The sequence below is a fragment of the Porites lutea genome, chromosome 1, assembly GCF_958299795.1.
Source record: "Porites lutea chromosome 1, jaPorLute2.1, whole genome shotgun sequence".
Taxonomy (NCBI): Eukaryota; Metazoa; Cnidaria; class Anthozoa; order Scleractinia; family Poritidae; genus Porites; species Porites lutea.
Genome location: NC_133201.1, coordinates 29065212 through 29091869, shown reverse-complemented (window position 1 = coordinate 29091869; position 26658 = coordinate 29065212). Strand labels below are relative to the sequence as shown.

Genomic DNA, 26658 nt, shown 5'->3' with positions numbered 1-26658 from the left:
TAAAGGTTCAGTTAGACGGGGTTGTTGGTTTCGTTTGTTTTGATGTCCGTTCTTCTGCTCAGATTTGCGTTGTTTTTAGAGGCCACTTTTCGTCCGATCTATGACTACACTTGACCTGACCGGAAGTAAGTTTGCCAGTTCAGACATGTGTTTTGTCAAGATGGTTCTATTGTTCTTGAGACGGTCTCTTTTATTATTATTTGACTGCTTGATGTGTCGGAAAAAGAAAATAGATCATAGCACGCTAAATCACGCGAGTTAAATTTACCGCTCGTGTATGTTTGTCGTGTAGAAATATAGTCGTATTTGCGAAAGGCTAGTAAGGAAAAAATATTTACTGATTTTATTTCCAGTAATAGCGATAAGAATCGTAAACTGAGCAATCTCTTTGTAAAAATTTGCTTTGATTTTATTAATAATTTCTATTCTTTTGAATCTGGAAAGCAACAAGGGAAAAAACATAATTCAAATCACCAGTAAACAACATTGAAATTACCACCAACAGGATAGTCATTCACGTCGCGTGTCACAGAAATTGCAGACAAAGGCTGCCGGCTGTCGGATCGAGTTTCCTCGCGCATTTCCACGCGTGACACTGGTCAGGTTAAGTGGAGTCACAGTTTGTATGAAGACCGCCACAGAATTTCATCCCTTATCTCTTTTCTCCTCTCGTGACCGTTAAATTGAAACCCGAGTTTATCTCCCAAGGACATCGAGAGTTAATAGTCAACATGATAAATATTAGAAACGTGAGACGAAACTTGAGCGTCTTATTTACGACGCGCCTGACTATGGTTACCAAAATGTGTCAATATTCGATGTCGCGTATATGCTTTTGATAATTTCCACATATTGACGATAAAATTCAAATATTTTTGACTTTGTTCAATACATTCGATAAACTTGTAGCAAAATTCGATAAATTCGCCATGATGTGCATTCAATTGTCTCCTAAATTATGAAACAATTCAAGCAATATTTATTCGATAATTTAAGCAATATTCATTCGACGATTCGAACAAAATTCATTCGATGATGCACGTGACCTATCTTCCATATTAGGATAGAAGGCTTGGCTACTGAGCATCGACCATGTGCTCGAAAAGAATGTCAAAATGGATGCCAAACTTAAACAACTTGTTAAAGACCAGGTAAGCATTGTAGTATTCCTTTATTAATTGATAATTTTTTTAAGCACTATTTGGATACTTTTTTAATCGAAAACAGAACGTGAAAGTGCTTATTCTTAGCCAGTGATCTGTGCACTGTGTTAGACTATTTAAGCATACAAAGTTTATTAAGCTTAAATATGGACTATAATTTTTTCACTTACTTGCTCGACAAATTGCAAGCCATAACGTGCCTGGTAAGTAAACATCGATAAAAAAGGCTTACCCTCGTTTTACTTGTATCGCAACCATTTCATATTTACATTCGCACCAAAACATTGCAATAAATAATAAGTAAAACGGATGTTAACCTTTTTTATCGATGTTTACTTACCAGGCACTTTGTGGCTTGTAATTTGTCCAGCAACCTTCAAGCAAGTGAAACAATTATAGTCCATATTTAAGCTTAATAAACTTTGTATGCTTAAATAGTCTAACACAGAGCGCAGATCACTGGCTAAAAGTAAGCACTTTCACGTTCTGTTTTCGATTAAAAAGGAATCCAAATGGTGCTTGAATAAATCATCAATTAATAAAGGAATACTACAAAGCTTACCTCGTCTATTACAAGTTGTTTAAGTTTGGCGTCCATTTTGACAATCTCTTCGAGCGCATGGTCGATGCTCAGTAGCCAATTCACGTGCATCATCGAATGAATTTTGCTGGAATCATCGAATGAATATTGCTTGAATTATCGACTGAATTTTGTTCGAATCATCGAATGAATATTGCTTAAATTATCGAATGAATATTGCTTGAATTGTTCCATAAATTTAGGAGAGAATCGAAGCATATCAAGGCGAATTTATCGAATTTTGCTACAAGATTATCGAATGTATTGAGCAAAATCAAATATATTTAAATTTTATTGTCAATATGTGGAAATTATCAAACGCATATACGCGACATCGAATATTGACACATTTCGGCAACCATACCAGACAAACAACCAGCAATGTTAAACGTCACTGATCGGATTCAAATCCCTTCCAAAACGACTCATAAAAGACACAGGAACAAGGGAAAATGCATCTTATTATTTTATTAGCTAATACAGCGTAAATACATCTAATTTTTTCTATTAGCTAATGCAGTGTTCGGGTTCGCTGTGGGACTATGGACAGTTTGTCGGGTAAGTACTTTACCGGCAGACGGCTTTATGCGGCAGTCTATCTTGCCCCTGTTGTCTCACTTCCACCCGGTTTCCCCTACCCCTCCTCGCCCCGCACCCAGGGCCCTATAATGCAATCAAGCCAGCCCTGGTGAAGACTTGTGAAGACTGGCCATAACACAGCTGAAAAAATACTGGACGAAGTCTGTGGATGAATTTCTCTCCTTGAAAACGGCGTAAATACGCAAAGAAAGAGGAGAGGAACATTTGGCATTATCACGATCAGTATTTTGCAGGTAAGAAGGTCTACGTACGCGTTGTTTGTGTCGCGTTTGAAAGTATCTTTCAACATATGAATTCCATCCCTTTCCTCCCTTAACGAGCTTGTTTCGAAAAAAGCGAAAAATGTAAAGCATTGTTAAGGATTTAGGGTGAAAGGGCACTGCATAATTGACAAAAAAAGAGAACATGTTTTGCTACACTAGCTCTGGTCCGTGTGCGGTTTATGCGGGCATCTGGAAAAGCCGGTAACCGCAATCAGGAATAGGAAAGGAAATGGGAACAGGAGCCGAAAGCGGAACGGAAACAGTAATGTGAAGGGAAACCGATACAAGAAGAACAGGGACATCATTTACCTTAATTCATTTTAATTCTAATTTTATTCTAATTCAATTTGTACGAAAATTAAGAAAGTAGCGTGGGGACCTTAAGAAATTACGGCAAAGAGAAGGTTAAAAAAGCAGCAAGTTTAATACGTCAAAGCGGTAGCTTTGCATGTGCATCCTGCTTTCTGTCAACTTCTTCACCATCTATGTACAACAACGACGTGAAATGATCAAGTCCTAAGTTCTCTAGAGAACATGAACGGCAAGGCAATAAATTTTATTGTGTCTGTTTGAGCTTGGACGCAGTTCTCTCTCTTCAGCTCCAGCTTAATTTCCCAACATTTAAAAGACTGGACAATTTGGAACTAACGAGAAATAGTTTTAAAGGACCCGAATTCAATTTCTCAGTGGTGTTTTCCTTGCGTTGCCTTTGTCAGATCTTAAGGTTCCTTTTGTCTCTCCGGGAAGGAGGTTATAGCATTCTAATAGCGGAGCTCTCGCGCGTAGCGGAGCACCATGGGTAAGAAAATTTGGTAAACTATCCAACCGAGAAAATTTGGTTATGACGTAGCGTACGCCCGCCCGCCCGCCCACCCGTACACACACTTCGTGTAAGCCGTCAAATGTCAAATGTCACAATAGATCTTCCACAACTTGACTAGCCTCTTATATATGTAAGCCATCCGTATGAGTACGTTTAGATTGACAGCTGTCAAAATCAGACATCCGCTGACAATTATCACATGACCATCTCGCGGGCTCAGATGAAAGACCAGTCGTTTTGCCCATACATATAAGCTGATAAAATATGTCACACTTACCAATTCAACATAAAAACGAAACTACGCCTGGTAAGGCTGTCAGTTGGCTGACAGTCGTTTAAAGTTACATTGGCAAGCCAAATTAAGGTCAATTGACAGCTGTCAAAATGGGACATGTGCAGACCACTATCAGAAAACTAATAACCTGGGCTCAGGTTCGCTCAGGTATACGATCTGGCATTTTTCACTACATGCCAGACCGATATGTCTTACTCACACTCGTAGTCTGTTAAATTCTAATGAAGGCTAATTGACAGCTGTCAAACTAGAGTATACGCTGACCATCATCACCTGAGTGTATCGCGGGCTCATTTTTCTATCCATTGAGGTCACGTAGTGCTTAAAGTTTTGCGCTGATATTTTATTTGATCACGGGCTCAATTCGAAGCCCCATAGCTTAGAAAATCTATCCATCCATCCTAGAAAATTCGGCAATCACGTGACCGTACACCGACTACCCGACCTTCCGTCCGTCCTTACCACAGGCATACCAATGTTTAATCTAACATTTTCTAGCTAGTTTGGGAGCCTGCAACCTGATATTGTATATCCACAGGCTCAAGTTCAATTTTTTTAAAATGCATATGAAATAAGTCGTGTTCATAAGCAGCTCTTTTAAAATGTTGATTTCGAACTGACCTCAGACGCTAAAATTCAACCGGCTATTACATTTACATGCAGGGAAGGCAATCGCTTTTGACTTTTCTCACTGTCACGCATTGATCACGCTCCACGTCCGATTCTTATGTTCTGATTGGTCAAAATTTGACCGGTGAGCTCATGCGGAAAATTTAAGCAGGGTCTGGAAACTTGCTTACTGATAGCTGGAGCTGACAGAGTTTTGTGTCATCTTGTGATGTTTAAACTGTCTTTTTCTACTTGGTGTACAAAATGAAATACAGCTGCTATCAAGATTGTTCTGCCTCGATTAGCCTTGCTATTTGCAGGTGGTGTGATATTTGTATATTTAATGTAAGAAATAAAGATGTTGTTGTTGTTGTTGTTGTTGTTCTGTAATTCATGGCTGGTTTGTTTATTGCGCATTTTGTTGACAAATGCACCCCCGTTTAACACATGACACGCATGGCGAGCGGATGTGTATTTTTCAGCTCCGTCAATTTGTAATGTTTTTTCTCTTTGCATTTCTTCTACTGGATTTTTGTCTTAGCTTAAACATTTCTATTAGCATTTTGTCTTAGTTTAAACATTTACAGAGGAATTATTTTCGTGGGGAAACCAAAGAAACGTCAATCGTCTGCCGATGCTGCAGCGGACGAATTGAACTTGGAAACTCTTAAAGATGAAGGAGAATTGGTCTCCATTGCTACACTGAAATCAATAGGCCGAAAGAGAAAAATATAATTGTAGGTGTGGTTTACAGGCCACCAAATTCAAATTTACGAGATTTTATGAATAGCCTGGATTCGTTGCTTGCGAGTATCTCTAAGGAAAACAAGATTTGCTATGTTTTAGGTGACTGGAATCTAGACTTAATCAACCAACATTATCACGACACAACTGGAGAATTGTTGGAAACGATGTATTCAAGAATATTTTTTCCATTGATCACACGTCCGACAAGAATAACTTCTAACACGGCTACGCTAATTGATAATATTTTCACGAATAATTTAAACAACTTATCTGTTAGCGGGCTGATGTTTTGTGATATATCTGATCATCTTCCGATTTTCACACTGCTTCTTGATCAAAACATGAACTTAAATAAAACTCCTTGGCTTTCTTGTCGTGACAAAAGTGGAAATAATGTCGCTAAGTTTAAAGATAGGCTTGCAAACGTTCATTGGGATGAATTATCTGAATGTAAAGATACTGATTGCGCTTATCGGTGTTTTCTTGATAAATACACTACCATTTACAATGACTGCTTTCCTCTCAAAAAAGTGAAAGTAAAGAATGTTACTTTGAGCAAACCATGGATAACTAAAGGTATTCTTAAATCGGTAAGGAAAAAGAATTTATTATACAAGCGTTTCCTTGCTAACTCAACTCCATATCGTGAGAAACTTTACAAGAGTTATAAAAACAAATTGACACATTCCCTTCGCGTTGCTAAACGTCTCTACTACAATAAAAAGTTAGATGAATATAAATCAAATGCAAAATTAACTTGAAAATTACTTAACGATCTTATTAACAAGAAGAAAATTAAGTGTAAGTTGCCTTCCATCTTCAAATCTAATGAAGAAGAAATATGTAATCGTACTCATATAGCAAACCGTTGTTAGCTAAATCAATTCCAGCGTCTGGCAAATCTCATCGTTCTTTTCTGAATGGAGGCTTTATTAATTCATTTTTTCTTCAATCGGCATCAGAACAAGAAGTCACTGAGATTTGTATCAGCTTTCGATCCCGTACTGCTCCAGGATATGATAGTATTTCAATGAATGTTGTTAAAGAGTCTTTTAACTTAATCTGCGCACCATTGACGTATATAATTAACTTGTCTCTTAATTCTGGAGTTGTACCCCAAGAGATGAAAATTGCACGAGTTATTTCATTGTTTAAATCTGGTGATAAATCTTTGTTCACAAATAACAGACCCGTATCAGTGTTACCAGTTTTCTCTAAATTCCTAGAGAGAATCGTCTACAATCGCCTCATTAATTTTTTAAATAAATATGATATTCTTTCCCGGAATCAGTATGGATTCAGAAAAAAATTATTCTACTGCACATGCTTTAATCCAATCGTATGACAAGATCTCAAATGCACTTGATAATAAAAGGGTAACTTTAGGCCTATTCATTGACTTATCTAAGGCCTTTGATACAGTAAATCATGAAATTTTGCTCGACAAATTAGAACATTATGGAGTACGTGGTATTGCTTTACAATGGTTTAAAAGTTATCTATCTTGTCGAAAACAATTTGTGCAATATAATGGTTACAACTCTTCATCATTAGATGTAACTTGAGGAGTCCCTCAGGGATCTATCTTAGGTCCCCTGTTATTCTTAGTATATATAAATGATCTATGTAATGTGTCAAAGGTCTTAGAGCTGATACTATTTGCTGATGACACTAATATCTTCTATTCGCATACTGATGCTTCCTATCTTATGGAAGTTGTAAATTTAGAATTGAAAAAGATAACGTGTTGGTTTTATACAAATAAGCTATCTATTAATGTTAAGAAATCTAATTTTATCATATTCAGACCGAGACAAAACAGGCAAACACTTGATTTAGCTTTTAATATTAGTAATTATTCGATTGATCGTGTTAAGGAAGCTACTTTTCTTGGTGTAATTTTGGATGAACACTTAACGTGGAAATCACATATACATAATGTTGCTCGGAAAGTGTCTAAAGCCATAGGTATAATTTATAAATCAAGTTTTTGCCTTAATAATTCCTCCTTACGGATGCTTCATTTTAGCCTTATCTACCCATACTTATTCTACTGCGTGAGCGTCTGGGCATCGACCTACCCATCAAACCTCAGAGGATTAATCACACTTCAAAAACGGGTCGTAAGAATAATGTCGAGGAGTGCTTTCGATGCTCACACTGACCCCTTATTTAAAAATTTAAAAATTCTGAATCTTGAGAGTATCTACAAACTTCAAATAGGAAAATTTATGTATCGATACAGATCTGGCTTACTTCCTTATAGCTTCAATAACATGCTTTTGGTGACACGCCAGGTGCATTCTTATGGCACTAGAAGTTCGGAGCATTTTTATTTACCACAATGCAGAACTAATATAAGAAAGTTCTCCATCAGTTTCCAAGGTCCTAAATTTTTTAACTCTCTTAGTTTTGAAATTCGAAATGCAACAAGTACCGCTTCCTTTTGCTGTAAGCTGAAAGCCTTCCTCTTATCATAAATAGTAATTTATATATATATATATATGTATTTGTTTTCTTCCTTTGCTCTTTTATTTTCTTTTGTTTTGTTTTTTTTTCTTTTTGTCATTTCGCTTTTTTTAGCCTAGAAATATGATTAGTACGACTATCTAATATACTTATTTTAAGATTTACTGTAGCTCTGCCATTGATTTTCCCATGTGTAATTATGATAATATTTTGTTCTAATTATCTAACTGAGGGAGCCCATTCCTTATAAGCCCGGTGGCTTCTCTTGGGATTCCTCGCCATGAGAGTTTAAGTAATTAGATTTATTTGATTTGTACAATTTTTGGCAAACAAAACAATGAACAATAAACCCCTTGTCAAAGTTATTGGAAATCCGATTTCGGATGGCATCGTTTTCAAAAAAGAGCTTACCCACTTGCCCTTGCTTGAGGCGTAAGAGGGTTGAAAAGTCTCAAGCGATTCTGGAACACTTGATGACCTTCAGAAGCAGCATCTCGACTGGTAAGCCTGAGCAATTATTGTCTTTGATGTGTTTTTTTTTTTTCGGTTTCCTGAAGTCGAGCGTATGGTTTATGCGGCTTAAGTTTATACGCGAGCAATGATCTAAGTAAGTAAGTAAGTAATAACTTTATTTTACCACGGAACACTTATCACTAAAACGTGGTCTTCTAAAGAGCCGCAAATTCAAAGAAAAGGTTCCGAAGATTATTTAGTTATGATTTTGGCTGTAAACAGAAAGCTCTGAGCGATTTTCTTGCCTCGAGTTCATCTTGAAAAAGAGCAATCACCGGGAGCCGGCTTAAAACATAAATAAGCTTATGCTAACCTGACTCCTGATTTTCAGAGACACTTTACTCTCAATACTTCTCTTCGTGAATGAAAATTATTATCTCTTTACATGTTTCACCGAATTATATTTATTTTATTGATTGTTAGTAGTCCCTTTCGCAATTTTTATCGCTGCACCGGTTGTTTCCAGTCAAACATAAACATTGAATGCAGGAATACTCAAAACGCCGCGCGTAAATATCACTCGCTTTTAAAGATTACACATAACAAAACCATTCACAGTTTAATAATTAAAGGGAAATATAACCTAAACATAACAAATTCTCTATCATGTTGAAGCGCAAAATGGTAACTCTATTAGTCGCACTGCAAATTTGGTGCCTGTCAAAAGTGAGAACCCGTCCGGCTGGCCGAAAAGTGATTTGGGGAATTTTTTTTATCGTTTGCATTAAAAGCCCGTAATTATTACCCTGCATATCACATAGGACCAGATTTTTCTACCTGAAAAGTCCCGGCATTATCTGAGAATTCTCTTTATGAAAACGTTTTATAATTGAATGTTATAATTTGTTGTGCAAAGGAAACGCGTGCTTCGATCGTCGTGGATATTGAATGAGTGCAAATTCTCTGGCAAAATTGTGAAAAACTGCTGAATTATAGGTTTAAATAGGGCAAAAAAGAAAGAAATCCTATCCGAGGTCTGTATGATAAAAAAGGGCCGCAGAGTACTGTTTACCTGAGACGTGATGAGAAAAAGTATGTTTAAAAGGCTGGTTTACACGCCACCAGATTCGTCGCCAAGATTTACTAGTAAACCAAACTTGTCGAACTTGTCCAATTATCCATAGTCTCTCTAACGGAGCAATGTAGGAGAGACTGGTGAATGCCACATTATGATGCAACAGCTAATGCAAATACAATACACGAATAGGTCTATTTGTTTTCCAGGCCTAATCTCCTGTGATCGAACATGATTGCTGTTTTTGGGTGTACAAATAAGACTATTTAATAACTCGATGTAAAATTTGTTTCACTCTTGGACTGTCAAATTATTTTTCTCTAAAATCACTTAGCCTTTGCCTCAAACGTCAAATGAATGTGCCCTGATCTGTGGATTACAAGTTTATTGTTTGATTTAAATTATGAAGTTATTAACGGGAGCTTCGCTTTTAGCCCTGGCTAAATCTATATATTACTAATTGTCAGGCTATGTGTAAACAAGACACCCACCAGAGGCGATTATTGGGCTGCCATAAACTTCAGGTTTGCTACATACACTGTAGATATATTGTGCTGTGTTAAATTGGGAAGTTAATCAGAAATAGATAGTCCACAGCTTAACCCCCCATCCCCATCCCAGCTAGCACTTCATCTATCCCCAGGGCTCATTCAACTGATTGCATAATGTGTGACACAAAAACACAATGTGCCAAGTGTCAAATCTATTCGGCGAGAGCAAAATTGAAGCTGACTTCTGACCAGGCCAGAGACTTAGTTAAAAATTGTTTTGAAGGCAGGCCTCTATGTGTCCCTTTCACAACGGATCGTCTACATCAGAGATCTTGAATAAATCGACTATGTCAGCAAAGTTTACATGTGATGATTTATGTGGAGAAAGAGAGAGTTATTGAGAGAGAAATATTTGATGATATTTCGCCCATGTTAAGTCTGGAAACATTGTGCCTGGTTGGTAGTGGATAGTTTTATCAGTGCCGCGAACGTGGTTAATTGTGTGATTTCCTGAAGTTGTTAACAGACAGATTTCAGGTATGTCGTGACACTCGTGTTATAAGAATATTGTGTACAAGCATGAAAACGCTTTGCGAGTGTTTAGTTGAAGTGATTTTGTCTTAGAAAACCGATTGTGGGGTCAAGAAAGGTGAATTCTAGGTCTGTTTTGGTCGGGCATCTCGCTATGAGTCTCATAGTTTGAGAGACTGAAAGGTCATTATTTCTGTGTTTTGAAATGTTGCTCATTTCGTTACAAATCTGTCGCTTTTGCCAAGAGCAACTTTTCGTGTGTTGCCAGCGATAAATTTGTCCGTCTTATGCCCTGAATAGCGACTTTCAACGGCTTTTTATTCACTTCAAGGGTCAAATTGTTAAAAGGCGCTTAAAATTTCTGTAGGTACCTTTTTATAAATCCAGACAGATATATAATCATGATTTAAATAAAAAGTCAGAAAAATAAGAAAATTAACATGAAACACTTGAAATGTGATTCTGCCGCCCACATCAAAGCTAGCAATATAATATCTCTCCTTCTCAAGCCCGAGATCAGTGTTTCACCCGTTTGGCCAAAATGAGACGAAATGCGGTAACATATTGAACGACGGCAGACTTAACCAATCGTGAGACTTGTTCCTTCAGAAGGCTTAATGATGCCTTCCGGAAAACTTTGCTGCAGGCGGCCAAAAAGAAATCTAGAAAATTAACCGACCAAGAAAAACACCTTCAACCGCGCGCGCTGATTTCAAATGTCATAGTGTTTTATGATAAGGAGAGAATTATGGGAAATGATAGCTAGTGGAGAGGAGTGGTGGGTGGGGAGGGGAAGATGTAAACAAGTGCTCAGTTGGACCTTTACGCAGACGATACGACTGTCACCTTAAGTTCATCACTAAATAAGTCTGTCTCTGAAATTCAATTATGGGCTTCAGCGAATAAGCTCCCATTAAATGAAGACAAGACTAAAGTACTCACGATCACTGGGAAAAGATGTGTGGCTAACTTAAATGGAAGTGACATAGATGTTTTCGTAAACGGAAAACAGCTCAGTAATGTGGATTGTGCTACCTTATTAGGCGTAGAAATTGTAAAAAGTTGGCCTCTAGAATCACAATACTGTGTAAGATTCGAGCCTGTCTACCTCTTAAACAGCGACTTCAGTTTTATAATAGCATTATTCGCCCTGTTATGTCTTACGCTAACGTTGTTTGGGCAAATTGTGATAAAGAGTCGGTTTATAGGGTCTTAAGATTGCAAAAACGTGCGGCACGCGTTATTTCTTATGCCGATCGCATGACACCATCAGTTGCTTTGTTTAACAAGCTAGGTTGGATTCCGTTTTATGAGCAACATAAGATAGATAAATGCATAATAATGTATAAGCGAATTAATGGGTATTTGCCGAATTATCTAAATGAACACTTAATTTTGAATAATAAGCGGCACTCCCGCAACACTAGATATTCAAGCATTAATGCTGTTTGTCCTAAATATAGAAGAGAAACAGAGGGAGGACGCTCTTTCGCTGTTTCGGCAACAAGACTGTGGAATAGTACACCAATTGAAATTAGGAAACTAGATTCTGTAGCACGTTTTAAAAAGAACATGTTTGCCAAGATTTTTAAGGAATAACAATGTTTGCATCATTTTATCATTAAATAATTTTTTATTTTTATAAAATTCGAATCCTGTTTTATTTTAATTGTTTATATATTTTAGCTTACTATATTTATTAGATTGTAAATAGTTGTGTATTTTATGAGGGCCACAAGTTTATTAGCCTTTGGCTATTAAGTGCTACCCTCTTTAAATAAAGGCTTTATTATTATTATTATTATTATTATTATTATTATTATTATAAACATTTTTTTTATCTACTGCAGCTTCTTAGGGGATTTTTGTACTGAAAATATCATTTAAAATAAAAGAATAGTGAAGTCAGGCTGAACAAGCCTCAAATAAGACTGTTGCTGAAAATTCCTGGAGGTACCTTTTTGCAAATGCAGACTGACGTATGTATGTATGTATGTTCTTTGAAGTTGAATAAATGTAACTCCTTGAAGTTGAAAAAAAAATGCAGTTGCATTGTTGAATATAAATATTTTTCCTGAACACAAGTATGTCCACTTGTCGAATTTTGCATCAAATGGCCAACCATAAGAGGGTTGTCGCTTACGAGAGCATCGTAAATTCATTAATAAGTCATTAAGAAAAAAATAGAAATATATAAATGTTTAATGAGTGTATTAATATCTGATATAGACACGGCTAAACTTTACGTCGAATTTTTTAGACCAAAATAACGCCAAGATCGTTGTCAACGAACCATTCGCAGCTTTTTCTGCTTCATTATAGTGTTGTGTTACGAAAAATTGTATTGCGTGACTAGCGTGACTTTCTAGAAGCCTCGCGAGAGTTCATAATTTGTTTATTTTAGGATCTTGTGTAAGCGTTTCTAAAGCGGTATATTTTGTAATCTCTCTATAATTAGACTATTTGGAATGTTCTAGAACTTTATTGTAAAAGTATATAAGTAGGCGAGTCCGAGTTAAGTTTTAAATAGTTTTCACAAGCGAAGAGAGTTTGACGTTGGTCGCGTTTAGTCAAGTGTGACGAAAGCAGTGTTTATTCAAGTTGGCGGCGGCCGTGTAAGTTTATCAAGTTAATTGAAGTTGGCGGGGCCGCGTAAGTTTAACGAGTTACGTGCTGTTGTGGAGTTTTACTCAGTGGAAACTACGTTCATTCTTGGAATAAATATTCTTGTTGCTGTTTCGACAACCCTGCGTTCAGTTTGGTTTGCAAGCTACCCGTCCTATAAAAGATTACCCGCGTAACATTGGGGGCCTGTCCGGGAGAGGAATTCAATTGTTTGCCGACTACAGTAACCAGGAAAGGACAGTTCAAGAAGAAGGAGTTACAGCGAAAGTAAGAAGAACTGCTACGAGGAAGTATATCAAGTGTGTTTGCTGTGTACTACTGCTGTGGGAATGGAAAAGCTTTTGCAGATAGGCAAAGAATTCGGATTGGAGGGAGAAACGCTGCTTGAGTTTGTAGAAAAACAACAAAAGTTAGAAGAGGGAAAAGAAGAAAAACGTCGAAACCTTGAGGAAGAAAGAAGGAGAGAGGAGGAAGAGAAAGAAGAAAAACATAGACAGAAGAAGAAAGAGAAGGAAAACGTAGACAATTAGAAGAAGAAAAGGAAGAGAGACGTCGAATACTTGAGGAAGACAGAAGAAAGGAAGAAGAAGAGAAAGAGGAAAGGCGTAGAAGAGAAGACGAAGAAAGACAAGCTAGGCGGCAAGAACGCGATCTGAGAAAATTAGAGCTGGAAGCGGAACTGTTAAAGCAAAAAGAAGCTATTGAAGCTGTTAAGAGAGAGCATGAACTAGAGCTTGCTCGTCTAGGACAAGGCCGTAACGATACCGAACGTGCTGAAGTGAGAGAGGATAGGGCCAAGGCACCCAAGCTTCCCTCATTTGTTGATGGCAAGGACGACGTGGATGCTTACCTACAACGATTTGAGAGGTTCGCAACTACAGCTAAATGGGAGAAGACAGGATGGGCCTCGAAACTTGGTGCTCTTTTGTCTGGGCGTGCTCTAGAGGTTTATTCACGATTATCTGAGAAGGCAGCTCAAGATTATGATCGAGTATAGTTAGCTTTGATGAAGAGATATGACCTTACAGAGGACGGCTATCGTCGTAAATTTAGAGCATCAAAGCCGGAAGTTGACGAGAGTCCTGAACAGTTTATAGTGCAACTGGATAGATACTTGTTGCGTTGGTTAGAGCTGTCGAACACTGAGCGTTCTTTTGAAGGCCTGAAAGATTTAATTGTAAAAGAACAATTTATTGACTCATGTCCAAAAGAGTTAGTTATTCACCTTGGTGAAAGAGCCCCGGAAACGCTTGTTCAGAAAGCAAAGATTGCCGATCAGTACTTGGAAGCACACGGGAAGCATCTGTTCAGCTCTGCGAGCAAGAAGCTACAAGTACAGCCCGAGGTGGATGAATCAAAGAATCAGCAGAGTGATTCAACGACAGTAGTGTGTTTCAAGTTTAACGCTCGTGGCCACAAGGCTGTTAACTGCCCATCTCTGGTTAAGAAATGTTTCCTATGTGGCAAGCAAGGTCATGAAGCGAGGAACTGTCGATCAGGTAAACAGAAGTCAGGAGGACAAAGTAGGGATGGTCTCCCTGTCCATCGTGGGCAAGTGAGTGCCGGTTGTTTAGTTCAGCCACCCGAGATTAAACCCACAGAAGAAGAAGTTAGAGCCTGTATTAAGGATGATAAACTGTTGTTAGCCAGTGGTAAGAAGATCCCAATAGTAAGCAATGCCTGCCTTGAACCTCTGCCCGGCGACCGGTTGAAAATGCCTGTTGTAAAAGGAAGAGTGGGAGAGAAGACTGTGGATGTCTTGAGAGACACTGGTTGTAGTGGAATAGTAGTTAGGGACTGTGCAATAATTATCAGGAGGGGGGCCCTAAAACCAGAGGGGGGGGCCTTAAGTTAAAATAATGGAAAGGAGGGGGGCTCTACATTAGATTTCTCAAGTAAGTTCAGGAGGGGTCTTAATTAAATTTCACAAATTCGATAATGAATAAATAAATATTTTCCAAATAGACAGATGCCACTCCTTTGCCTATCCATAATGTCTAAATATTGCATCAACATAAACACATGCTTTAACTTATTTAGAATGTCAACATATGATAGATTGAAACAATCGTTCATGCACAGAAGTCACAAACCACGTTGTGAGCTTTGCCAATAAAACATTTGGCATTTAAGAGGTCCCGCAGACATGCCAGGTCTGTTCTTGATTTAAACAGCGAGAGGGTTTCTAGGTCTACAGTTTCTAGCTGAGGAATGCCACATGCTTCTGTTTCATAGTTGTCATCAATGGGTTCACCTTCCAAAGACCGAAAAATTATACAGGTTCGGGTCCTACGGCTTTCTGAGGCAGCAATCCTCTTCTTCTCCCTTTTTTTCTTCTGTTCCTTCTTTTTTCTTGATTTGGATGCTTTAGATTTGGCACCAATAGGAAATGTCGCTTTATATTTAGCCATCACCCTATCCAGGTCTTCTACAAGATGCAGAACGTTTAAACCGAGTTAAGACTTTATTGAATGACGTTGTTCAGCATTAAAATTGTGTAAACAGCTGAGGCCAGTCTTCAGTTTGCCATTGTCTGTAAAAAGACTGTTGTCGTGTTTTTCTAACTTGGTTGCGACCGCATTAAGCTTGTCCTGGATATCATTTGCCTCTTTTTTGCAACGTCTGATGTTGCTGTCATCATGGGGAGTTGGCTTGTAATCCTCTCGAAAAACCTTCCTGCACAAGCAGGGATGTCGGATAAAAGATATTGGTATCTGTTCTCAAGTTTTTCAATATCTAAAGTTACTTTATATTGCCTGTCTCTTTCCGCGATAAACGCCTGATTCATCAATGCTGGATTGGCTCCGGCAGTGGAATGCGTTGCAGTACGGTGAATAAAGGTACGGGTTAGAGGGGGGGGGGGGGGGGATCAGAGCTAATCTTGACGCTGGTGGAGGGGGGACCTACCTAATTTTTCCTTTGGTGAAGCTCATTTTAGGACCCCCCTTCCTGATAATTATTGCACAGTCCCTTAAGAAGACTCTTGTGTCTGAGGACCAGTTTACCGGTGATTTTAACGTAATGCTGCTTATTGACAACACCGCGAGGAAGGTACCTATTGCAAAAATTACTGTGGATACACCTTATCTCAAGGGGCAAGTGGAAGCACAGTGTCTCCCAGATGCCATTTACGACCTGATAATAGGTAACGTTCCTGGAGCTCGACCTGCAGATGAGCCAGACCCAACTTGGCAAGAAGCATGCGCTGTAACCACGAGAAGTCAAGCTAAGAAAGACGGTGAAGTTACCCCTTTATATGTACCAAGCTACCAAGAGAGCCCCATTGTAGATAAACAGAAACTTAAACAGATGCAGAGTGAAGATGAGAGTTTACAGAAGTACTGGGACCGAGGTGATGTACTAGTAAAGGGTCAAGCTGAGATTTCTTTTGAGGTAAAAAGGGGTTTATTGTACCGCATCTACAAACACCCTTTTGTGAATGGTGGGAAGCCTGTGAAGCAAGTGATGGTTCCTGTGCAGTTAAGACCCCGAATGATGGAAGTGGCTCATGGATCTATAATGGGAGGTCATTTAGGTATTAAGAAGACGACTGACAAGATTCATAGTGCATTTTATTGACCAGGTATTCAAGGTGATGTAGCCCGTTTCTGCAAATCGTGTGATGTCTGTCAGAAGACCGTAAACAAGGGATCGGTTCCGAAGGTGCCACTACAGAAGATGCCTTTGATTGTTAAACCATTTAAAAGAGTAGCCATTGACCTTGTCGGACCTATCAGTCCACCAAGTGAAGAAGGACACAGGTACATCCTGACACTTGTTGATTTTGCGACTCGCTAACCTGAAGCCGTTCCTTTGAAGACTATTGACACTGAAACCGTTGCAGAGGCGTTAGTAAATATCTTCAGTCGATTGGGAGTTCCTGAAGAGATTTTAAGTGACCTTGGTACACAGTTCGTCTCTGATTGCATGAAGGAAGTAACACGATTGCTGAGTATCAAGCAGATCACAGCCACGCCCTACCATCCTGTATGTAATGGTTTAACTGAGAAGTTCAACGGAACAATGAAGCTTATGTTAAAGAGATTGTGTAGTGAACAACCAAGACAGTGGCATCGCTTTATCAACCCTTTGTTGTTTGCTTATCGTGAGGTTCCCCATGAGTCTACTGGTTTTTCACCGTTTGAACTGCTGTATGGAAGAGCCGTTAGAGGTCCGATTACTATCCTTAAGGAGCTTTGGACGAAAGAAGTAGAGGAACCGGAAGTTAAAAACAGCTACCAGTATGTTTTTGAGCTGCGTGAGAAGTTGGAAGAAACCCTTAAACTAGCCCACAGTCAGTTACAGAAGGCTCAAGATAAAGGAAAGCACTATTATGATCGCAAGACCAGAGTAAGAAAATTTCAGCCTGATGAGAAAGTTCTTGTGCTACTACCAACTGATCACAATAAGTTGCTGATGCAGTGGAAGGGTCCTTTTGAAGTGAGTTCAGTAGTAGGCCTTAACGACTACAGAGTTAAAGTGAAGGGAAAGGACAAAGTTTACCATGCGAATCTCCTCAAGAAGTATTTTGAAAGAGATGAAGCTACCACAGAAGGAGCAGTAGCGGTGGTAAAAGCAGATGATCATTTTAAGGAAGATATGCACTGTGAAATTGAAGAATGCGAAGTAAAGGATGCGGAGGATGATGATAATGTTGATTTCCTAGAGATCGGTGGCTATGATGCTAAGGAATCTGTTGCAGATGTTACCACCGGGTCAAATCTTACTGACGAACAGCGTTTTGAGTTTATGGACCTAGGCAATCAGTTTTCAAGTCTATTTACTGAGGCACCAGGTACTACAGACCTCGCCCAGCATCACATCAAACTTACCTCAGATGACCCTGTTCGGTCGAGTCCATATCCAGTTCCTTACAGCATGAGGGAGTCGTTGAAGAAAGATATCGCCCATATGATTAAAATGGGAGTTATTAGGGAGTCTGATTTACCCTTTGCGTCGCCTGTTGTTGTAGTGAAGAAGAAAGACAATACCAATCGAGTCTGCGTTGACTATCGGAAGCTTAATAAGCTGACTGTTATTGACCCTGAACCTATGCCGACCGCGGAACACATGTTCCAGAAGCTGAGTGGTGATAAGTTTTTCACAAAGATTGATCTTAGCAAGGGCTACTGGCAAATCACTATTCCCGAGGAGGATATTCCGAAGACTGCGTTTGTAACACCCGACGGTTCCTATGAGTTCTTAAAGATGCCGTTTGGAATGATTAACTCTGCAGCAACCCTGAAGCGAGCTATGAAGAAATTAATTGAAGATTTAGACAACGTCGATTTTTACTGCGATGATATATTGGTTCATACACGCACCTGGGAAGAGCATATTAAAGCCCTCCGAGAGCTGTTTGCACGTTTATTGAGAGCTGGGATGACTATTAGACCAACTAAGTGTATTTTTGGAGCGAGTTGCGTTGATTTCTTGGGTCATCACCTAGAACAAGGAGTGCTTGGTCTACACGAGGAGAATGTTGAGAAGATTAAAAATGCGCCAAGGCCAGGTACAAAGGAGCAAGTTCGTTCGTTTGTTGGTTTGGCCGGATATTACAGAGACTTTATCCCTAACTTTGCAGCTATTGCAGCTCCCCTATCGGACCTGACACGCAAGGGTCAACCAACTAGAGTTGAGTGGGGTCAAGCACAAGAACAGGCATATCAGACCATCACATTTCATTTGACGAATGAGCCAATTGTTCGTCTTCCAGACCCAGTGAAAACGTACTACTTGCAAACGGATGCGTCAAATACTGGAATTGGTGCCGTTTTAATGCAGAAGCATGATGAGAAGCTGTTCCCCGTTTGCTACGCAAGCAAGAAATTGTCAAGTGCAGAAAGGAACTATTCTACGATTGAGAAAGAGTGCCTAGGAGTAGTCTGGGGTATCAAGAGATTTCATCTTTATTTGTACTGAGTTCCCTTTGTTCTGCAGACGGATCATGAACCCCTAAAGTATATGAACAGTGCTAAGTTTGCGAACAGACGTCTTATGCGTTGGGCTATGTTTTTGCAAAGTTATACATTCAGAGTTGAAGCCATTAAAGGCTCAGAGAACGTTGGAGCAGATTACTTGAGTAGAGCTGAAGAATAAGTTTATTGACATTGAACCGCACCTTATTTATCATTTTTTCTTATTTAGGAGAAATTTGAGAATTGCTTCTGAAAGGGGGTTATGTTACGAAAAATTGTATTGCGTGACTAGCGTGACTTTCTAGAAGCTTCGCGAGAGTTCATAATTTGTTTATTTTAGGATCTTGTGTAAGCGTTTCTAAAGCGGTATATTTTGTAATTTTTCTATAATTAGACTATTTGGAATGTTCTAGAACTTTATTGTAAAAGTATATAAGTAGGCGTGTCCGAGTTAAGTTTTAAATAGTTTTCAAAAGCGAAGAGAGTTTGACGTTGGTCGTGTTTAGTCAAGTGTGACGAAAGCAGTGTTTATTAAAGTTGGCGGAGGCCGTGTAAGTTTATCAAGTTAATTGAAGTTGGCGGAGGCCGTGTAAGTTTAACGAGTTACGTGCTGTTGTGGAGTTTTACTCAGTGGAAACTACGTTCATTCTTGGAATAAATATTCTTGTTGCTGTTTCGACAACCCTGCGTTCAGTTTGGTTTGCAAGCTACCCGTCCTCTAAAAGATTACCCGCGTAACATGTTGATTTATACTTGATCGAAGCTCTCCTTGCCACCACTCTTGCAAGCGAGCAGCTGTTAAGTTACGACACCTTTGTGAAACCCCGTTTGAACTGTGACTTAAATTGTAATGAACAGCTCTCGTAAGCAGCGACCGCTCCAGTAAGCGACTGCGACCACTTTTGGGGTTACTCAACTGGACTTTTCCTCAGTTGTTGTTAAGCTCTCGTAAGCGACCACTTAGAGTCTTCATACAAATCAGCACTTATACACAGGGTGAAATAAGGTGTTTCTGCAATTCGGAAATGTTGCGGAAACCCGATGGTTCAAAATTCCGTTGCGTTTCCGCGGGACGGTTTCGACGGGAAACGTGCAAGATGAAAATGGAGGCCTTGTTTCGTGTTTCCGCAGCGCTTCCGTTGACTTAAAAGTGTCAGCTCGTTTCCATTGCGTTTCCGCAAGCGGTTTTGTAACTGAAATTTGCTGGTTTTCATGATCAATCCCAGGTTTCGCATATAATAATTTTTTTTTAACTGTACTGATTACGCTTCAGTCAAGATGAGGAACCATTGCATTGACCTAAAATATCCGAAAGAACAGATATAATCGCCTGCGCTAAACTACAACTCGTAAATGCTGGAAAAGTGATAGATGATTCTCTCTGTCTTCCTTTTTTGAGAGATTCAAAGATGTGTTATTAAAATTACTAGCGCTCCAAACATTGAAGCGCAATTTGAAACAATTTAGAAACAGCAAAATAAATTATACATTATTTATTAACACGCTTACACGCATTTTGCCTCGCTCTGGAGGCATGAGTCTTGCGAGCATGCGGGCCTCGTTTTCACGTTGAATTTTGAATCGCGCGCCCTTTTGAACATTCTTCGCTTTCGGTTCGCCTTCTATTTTGGTGGTTTGTACATGCAGGGCCGTTTTGTTTGAAGATGAGCGAGGAGAGTGTGATAGATTGCGGAGATAGACTGCAGGGAGGAATGATAGTTCGAAAAACTATTTAAATGAAACGCCAAATCCCATGGAAGCGGTGATGAAGGAGTTCAGTGTTCAATCTTGGCGACTCGAATGCACACTGAGTGTTTCAACAACCATTGACAAGAAAGAACGCCTATTTTAAACTGTGGATCCTTGTTGTTTCGTAAGTACATTCTGAATCTTGTTTAATTATATAGAAGCATATTTAAGTCTATGTAATAGCTTTGGGAGCATTTCATCGATGTCGATCATAAACTTCGTCTCACATGTGAGCTTACATAACCTTACATGTTTCTTGCCACAGCGAGTTGCTTCCTACAGATCTGACCTTTGTATGTTGCCCGTAGTTTCTTTGATAACATATGCCTGTAAAGCACGAGTTTATCTGATTTCTTTTACAATAAAGACATAGTTGCTGCTTAACCGAAAAAAAATTTTCTGTATACTAATGCACATTTTAATGGCGAAGATGGCAGCCGTAAAATATTGAATCTCGAATGAGGAAACGGAATCACGGAACGGAGTACGGAATCAAATATCAATTACAGAAAAGTATATATTATGTAAAAATTCCTTGACACTGAAATGTATAAAACATTTCCACTCCAATATCTGAGACTGTAGATATTTATCACAAGGATAAACCTGTAAAAAAATAATATTTAATGTTCATATTAATTTTTTGCATGCAATGTGCATTTCCTTACTAGATTCAAACCGACCTATGCAATTTGCAGGGACCAAGGGGAATTGTTCAAAATTGAAATAAATGTAGTGCTTGTTACGAGACTTGTAGGGTTAAAAGGAACCTTTTCTCTTTGTGTACGTGCACAATAACAAGTTTAATATGATGGTGCAGAAAGGTTCTAAAAGTCACAAGATTATAGAGGGATATCATTTCCTCACACTCCAATTTGTCATTAAGTTTTGAACACAAGAAAAACAGCTTTATTCGATGACAAAGCAACCTTCATTGACTCAAGTAAGACGCCCATGTTTGAGTGGGAAGTCGCAATACTATTTATCCATCTTTGAGTGGACAAAGCAGTGCTTGTGTCAATGATATTTCAAAGGTTGCAACTGTAGATGTTTATCAAAAGGATAAACCTGTAAAAAAATAATATTTAATGTTCATATTAATTTTTTGCATGTAATGTGCATTTCCTTACTAGATTCAAACCGACCTATGCAATTTGCAGGGACCAAGGGGAATTGTTCAAAATTGAAATAAATGTAGTGCTTGTTACGAGACTTGTAGGGTTAAAAGGAACCTTTTCTCTTTGTGTACGTGCACAATAACAAGTTTAATATGATGGTGCAGAAAGGTTCTAAAAGTCACAAGATTATAGAGGGATATCATTTCCTCACACTCCAATTTGTCATTAAGTTTTGAACACAAGAAAAAAACAGCTTTATTCGATGACAAAGCAACCTTCATTGACTCAAGTAAGACGCCCATCTTTGAGTGGGAAGTCGCACCTCTATTTATCCATCTTTAAGTGGACAAAGTAGTGCTTGTGTCAATGATATTTCAAATGTTGCAAAAGTCACCAGAAGAAAAACAGGAAGATTTTTCAGGAATATAATTTCTTACACTACAATTTGTTGTTAAGCTTCGAACACAAGGATAGCAGCTTTATTCGATGACAAAGCAACCTTCATTGGCACAAGTAAGACGCCCATCTTTGAGTGGGAAGTCGCAATTCTATTTATCCATCTTTGAGTGGAGAAAGTAATGCTTGTGTCAATGATATTAATTTCAAATGTTGCAAAAGTCACCAGGAGATAAACAAGAATATTAGTCAGGAATATAATTCCCGTACACTTCAATTTGTCTTTAAGCTTCGAACACAAGGATAACAGCTTTATTCGATGACAAAGCAACCTTCATTGGCACAAGTAAGACGCCCATCTTTGAGTGGCAAGTCGCAATTCTATTTATCCATCTTTGAGTGGAGAAAGTAATGCTTGTGTCAATGATATTAATTTCAAATGTTGCAAAAGTCACCAGGAGATAAACAAGAATATTAGTCAGGAATATAATTCCCGTACACTTCAATTTGTCTTTAAGCTTCGAACACAAGGATAACAGCTTTATTCGATCACAAAGCAACCTTCATTGAAAAAAAGTAAGACGCCCATCTTTGAGTGGGAAGTCGCAATTCTATTTATCCATCTTTGAGTGGACAAAGAAGTGCTTGTGTCAATGATGTTTCAAATGTTGCAACAGTCACCAGGAGATAAACAAGAAGATTTTTCAGGAATATAATTTCCTTACAATTCAATTTGTCGTTAAGCTTCGAACACAAGGATAACAGCTTTATTCGATGACAAAGTAACCTTCATTGACACAAGCAAGACGTCCATCTTTGAGTGGGAAGTCACAATTCTATTTATCCTTCTTTGAGTGGACAAAGTAATGCTTGTGTCAATGATATTTCAAATGTTGCAACAGTCACCAGGAGATAAACAAGAAGATTTTCCAGGAATATAATTTTCTTACACTTCAATTTGTTGTTAAGCTTCGAACACAAGGATAGCAGCTTTATTCGATGACAAAGCAACCTTCATTGGCACAAGTTAGACGTCCATCTTTGAGTGGCAAGTCGCAATTCTATTTATCCATCTTTGAGTGGAGAAAGTAATGCTTGTGTCAATGATATTAATTTCAAATGTTGCAAAAGTCACCAGGCGATAAACAAGAATATTAGTCAGGAATGTAATTCCCGTACACTTCAATTTGTCTTCGAACACAAGGATAACAGCTTTATTCGATCACAAAGCAACCTTCATTGACAAAAGTAAGACGCCCATCTTTGAGTGGGAAGTCGCAATACTATTTATCCATCTTTGGGGGGACAAAGTAGTGCTTGTGTCAATGATATTTCAAAGGTTGCAACAGTCACCATGAGATAAACAAGAATATTAGTCAGGAAATAATTTCTTTACACTTCAGTTTGTCGTTAAGCTTCAAACACAAGAATAACAGCTTTATTCGATGACAAAGCAACCTTCATTGACTCAAGTAAGACGCCTATCTTTGAGTGGGAAGTTAAAAATTATTCTATTTATCCTTCTTTGAGAGGACAAAATGGTACTTGTGTTAATGATACTTTCAATTTTTACAAATGCCACAAGGAGATCAACTTGACGATTACACAGTTTTTTTTTATATTGTTACACTTTTATTTTGTTTTGTGCCTCAAGCACTTGCAGAACAGCTTTATTCGATGATAAAAGCAACCTTCAATTTTTTAAATATTTTTCTTTGTAATGCACTACCAGAAAACTGCCTCATTTTAAGATCTCTTGTTTTTTTGAACCAGGCTGTTACAATACATGTAATACACGTATTATTATTTTGATATAAATATTTGACATTTTTTTTGGTCTTTATTTCTTTGAGGTATACTGATGCGGAGAACAAAAATATTGAGGGTATTTTGGTTAATGAAGTGAGGGAAAATTTTGGGTAAAAGAAATGGCCCAAAACAGAGAAAAATGGTAAGTTGTACACTTTTCTAAGTTTCTTGAATTTGGTACAGTGAAACCCCGCCTTACGGCCACCTCAGTAATACAGTCTCCTCGTGATTACAGTCATTTTTTTTGGCCGCCTGGAAAAAACCACCATACATTTTCTTGTAAACAAACCCTCTTTAATACCGTCACCCCATTAATACGGCACAACTTTTTTGGCCCATTGATGACCATGTTAACGGGGTTCCACTGTAGTTTCTTGGTGTTGCCGACAAGTGCAATCCCCTAATGACATAAATACAAAAGATTGAGAAGCCACTAAATAATACCCACACCAAAAACAGGAGCAAACCAACAACACTTTTAGCAACACCAAGAAGCACTCTTAATTCCTTTTCTACAGACCTGCACATTTAACATGCTTTCCTTTTGCTAGGGGCCATTTTTCAGTACTGGAGTCAGAGAAGTACCCGCGCAGACGTGGTAAGGCGGTAAAATGGAAAACTTGAAGAACACAGAGTTCAGAAAAGATTCCAATTTGAGAGCTAAAAAGGTAGGTAAAATACATGTACATTACTTTGTTAATGCTTGCAGTGCAAATATTTCTACTGTGTAGTTAAAGTGATCCACTTAGTGATTTATGTAGCCTGTCCTGTAACAGAGCTGTGCTTTAACAGTGCCTGTTGGCCCCTGTTGCATTACTGTTGCTCTTGGACGACAAGGAAGTCTTAGTTTCTTCAAACACATTCATCCTGGGTAGCTGGATCTTTCAGGTTAAGGGCACAAGGCTCTTTCATTTTTTTGAGAACACAACACATGTTTTGCATGTTTGTCTTATGCATACATAATTTATGATTCTTATAGAATGCACAAGTGCCACACCCTACCCCCTTCGACATTTTTAATGTTAACAGTGTCCTTCCCATTTATATGCAAGGTTTGATTGTAGTGTAAATTGCTCAGAGTAGAGAGCAAGAACCAAATCTAAAGATTCAAAATAGTTAGGGTGACTATTTTGCCAGACTAAACTGTTGCTGAAGAACAAAGTAAATGTTAATCAAATGTTTATCACAGTAGTCATGCCACTGTGACTAAATAACTTTTTTTGGTGTTCAGAAATTGACAAATCGCACAGACGTGTTGGACAAGGCACAACTTTCTCCGGATGGCAAAGCCAAAATAAAGGCTTTATTAGACCTACACAATGCTATCCAATTTCTGTCTTTGGAGGAGAGTGAAGACAATGAAGAGAGGGCCAGTGATCCACCACCTAGGTACATCAGGCCAAAAAAGTTGGCGGTTCCTAGAAAGCAAACCAGTCCATTTTATTTTGTTAACTGATGGTGTTATCGTGATGTCTGCAAAACTGTTGAAACCTCTGTCTTGAATGAAACCAATGAAGGTTTTTCGGGCCCGTTAATTATCGAGACTTTCGAGACGGCCCACTGATTGAAAGGTATGCGCTGTTTGGATGTAGCTGACTGGGTTTTCTGATTTGGTTTTCTTTTTGGTGAAATCTCCCTTGGGAATTACCAGAAAATAACATTAAGGTAATAGAGCAATTTTCGTATGACCTTTGAAAAATGGTTTCGGTAAGTTTTCGTCACTTGTTTTATCAGCCAATGGATGAAAAGATCAAGAAATGAACTCTTATGCTTCGTTTTCCGCTAAAACCCTAATATGGAGAAGGCATTGTTCGATTAGCCAATCTTGTTGCAGTATGGCGTCAAAGCGAAGTATCGATTGATTTCTAGAAAGTTTTCGGGCATGAAATGTTTTCACCCGAGCGTTCGCTTAACCAACCAAAAGCCACGAGCGTTTGAATCCTTTAGATAAACCAATCAAATAGCTCTATTTCCGTTCTTTTGTTGTTTCTGTTTTGTTCGCGCTTTTTCATTTCATACGAAAATCGTTCTACCATCACAGTCCACGTTATTGTACCGCGTTATTGTACGGTCTTGTTTTGGCCTAGTTGACGCCTTGTGTTGGTTTGAGCATCTCACCATTGATTTCGGTGCATGGCTCCCTTGTGAATTGTGCTGTTTTGTTTTAAGTTATTAAAACAAGCGCTTGTAATAGAAGAACAGCTGAGACGAGCCGATACCATGAAACTCAGGCGAGACGCCAACCACCCTGCCATGGCTTTAAATGCAAGGTAAGAATCAAATCAATCTGCAGGAACGGTGTTTTAGCAAATTTTCGAGAACTTAGATACGATGAACAGGGATTTTAACCAGCTGAGTCGTCACAAAAAGCTCTTTTCTTAGAAGTGCGCTATTGCTCTCCCCTCTCTACAACTTGTGAGCCAATCCTTACATGTTTGAAAAACTCGAATGGCCCTTTTCGATACTACTTCAGGCCCCACTTGATTTGCAAACTTGAAGTAAGTCGAGTTTTTTTTTTGTCTTTCTCCGGTAGATCTGCGGAAAAGTCACCAGCATTTGTCCAAGGAGTCGTTAGCATGAAACAAACCTGCGCCAATGCTGTACTTCATAAAGGTAATCTTTCACCCAGAACGTTTAATTAGTAGTTTATGACTTCAATAGCCTGTGAACAGACTGTCTATAAGGGAAGGGCGGAGAGAAACCTGTTATAAAGCCAGCCGATCTTGACACAGGGCGGGGAGGGGACAATTAGAGCTACTTTTTGCTATGCACGTCAAAGTATTTGTAGCCTGGTGTAGAGTCCATCGCGAGCTATTCTTGCATGTTACTCATTCATCACAATTATTGTAGCATCTTTCGGACTATAAGCCTGTGAATATTGTCGCCTTTCATCGCTACCCGCTATTGGGATGTTTTGTGAGAGACTTTAAAAATATTAGGCCTG

General features: G+C 38.7%; 1 protein-coding gene and 1 pseudogene across 1 annotated transcript in view; both read left to right on the top strand.

The window, feature by feature from the left end:
* LOC140947727 (chromodomain-helicase-DNA-binding protein 5-like) overlaps positions 1 to 26009 on the top strand; it is a 233965-nt gene extending 207956 nt beyond the window's left edge. The window contains exon 4 of the mRNA XM_073396904.1: positions 25884 to 26009. Coding sequence (XP_073253005.1) covers positions 25884 to 25988 — 105 coding nt within the window. The 3' untranslated portion in view covers positions 25989 to 26009. The remainder of the gene's footprint in view (positions 1 to 25883) is intronic.
* LOC140921474 (uncharacterized) lies at positions 1116 to 11698 on the top strand (annotated as a pseudogene).
* Positions 26010 to 26658: the final 649 nt, after the last annotated feature.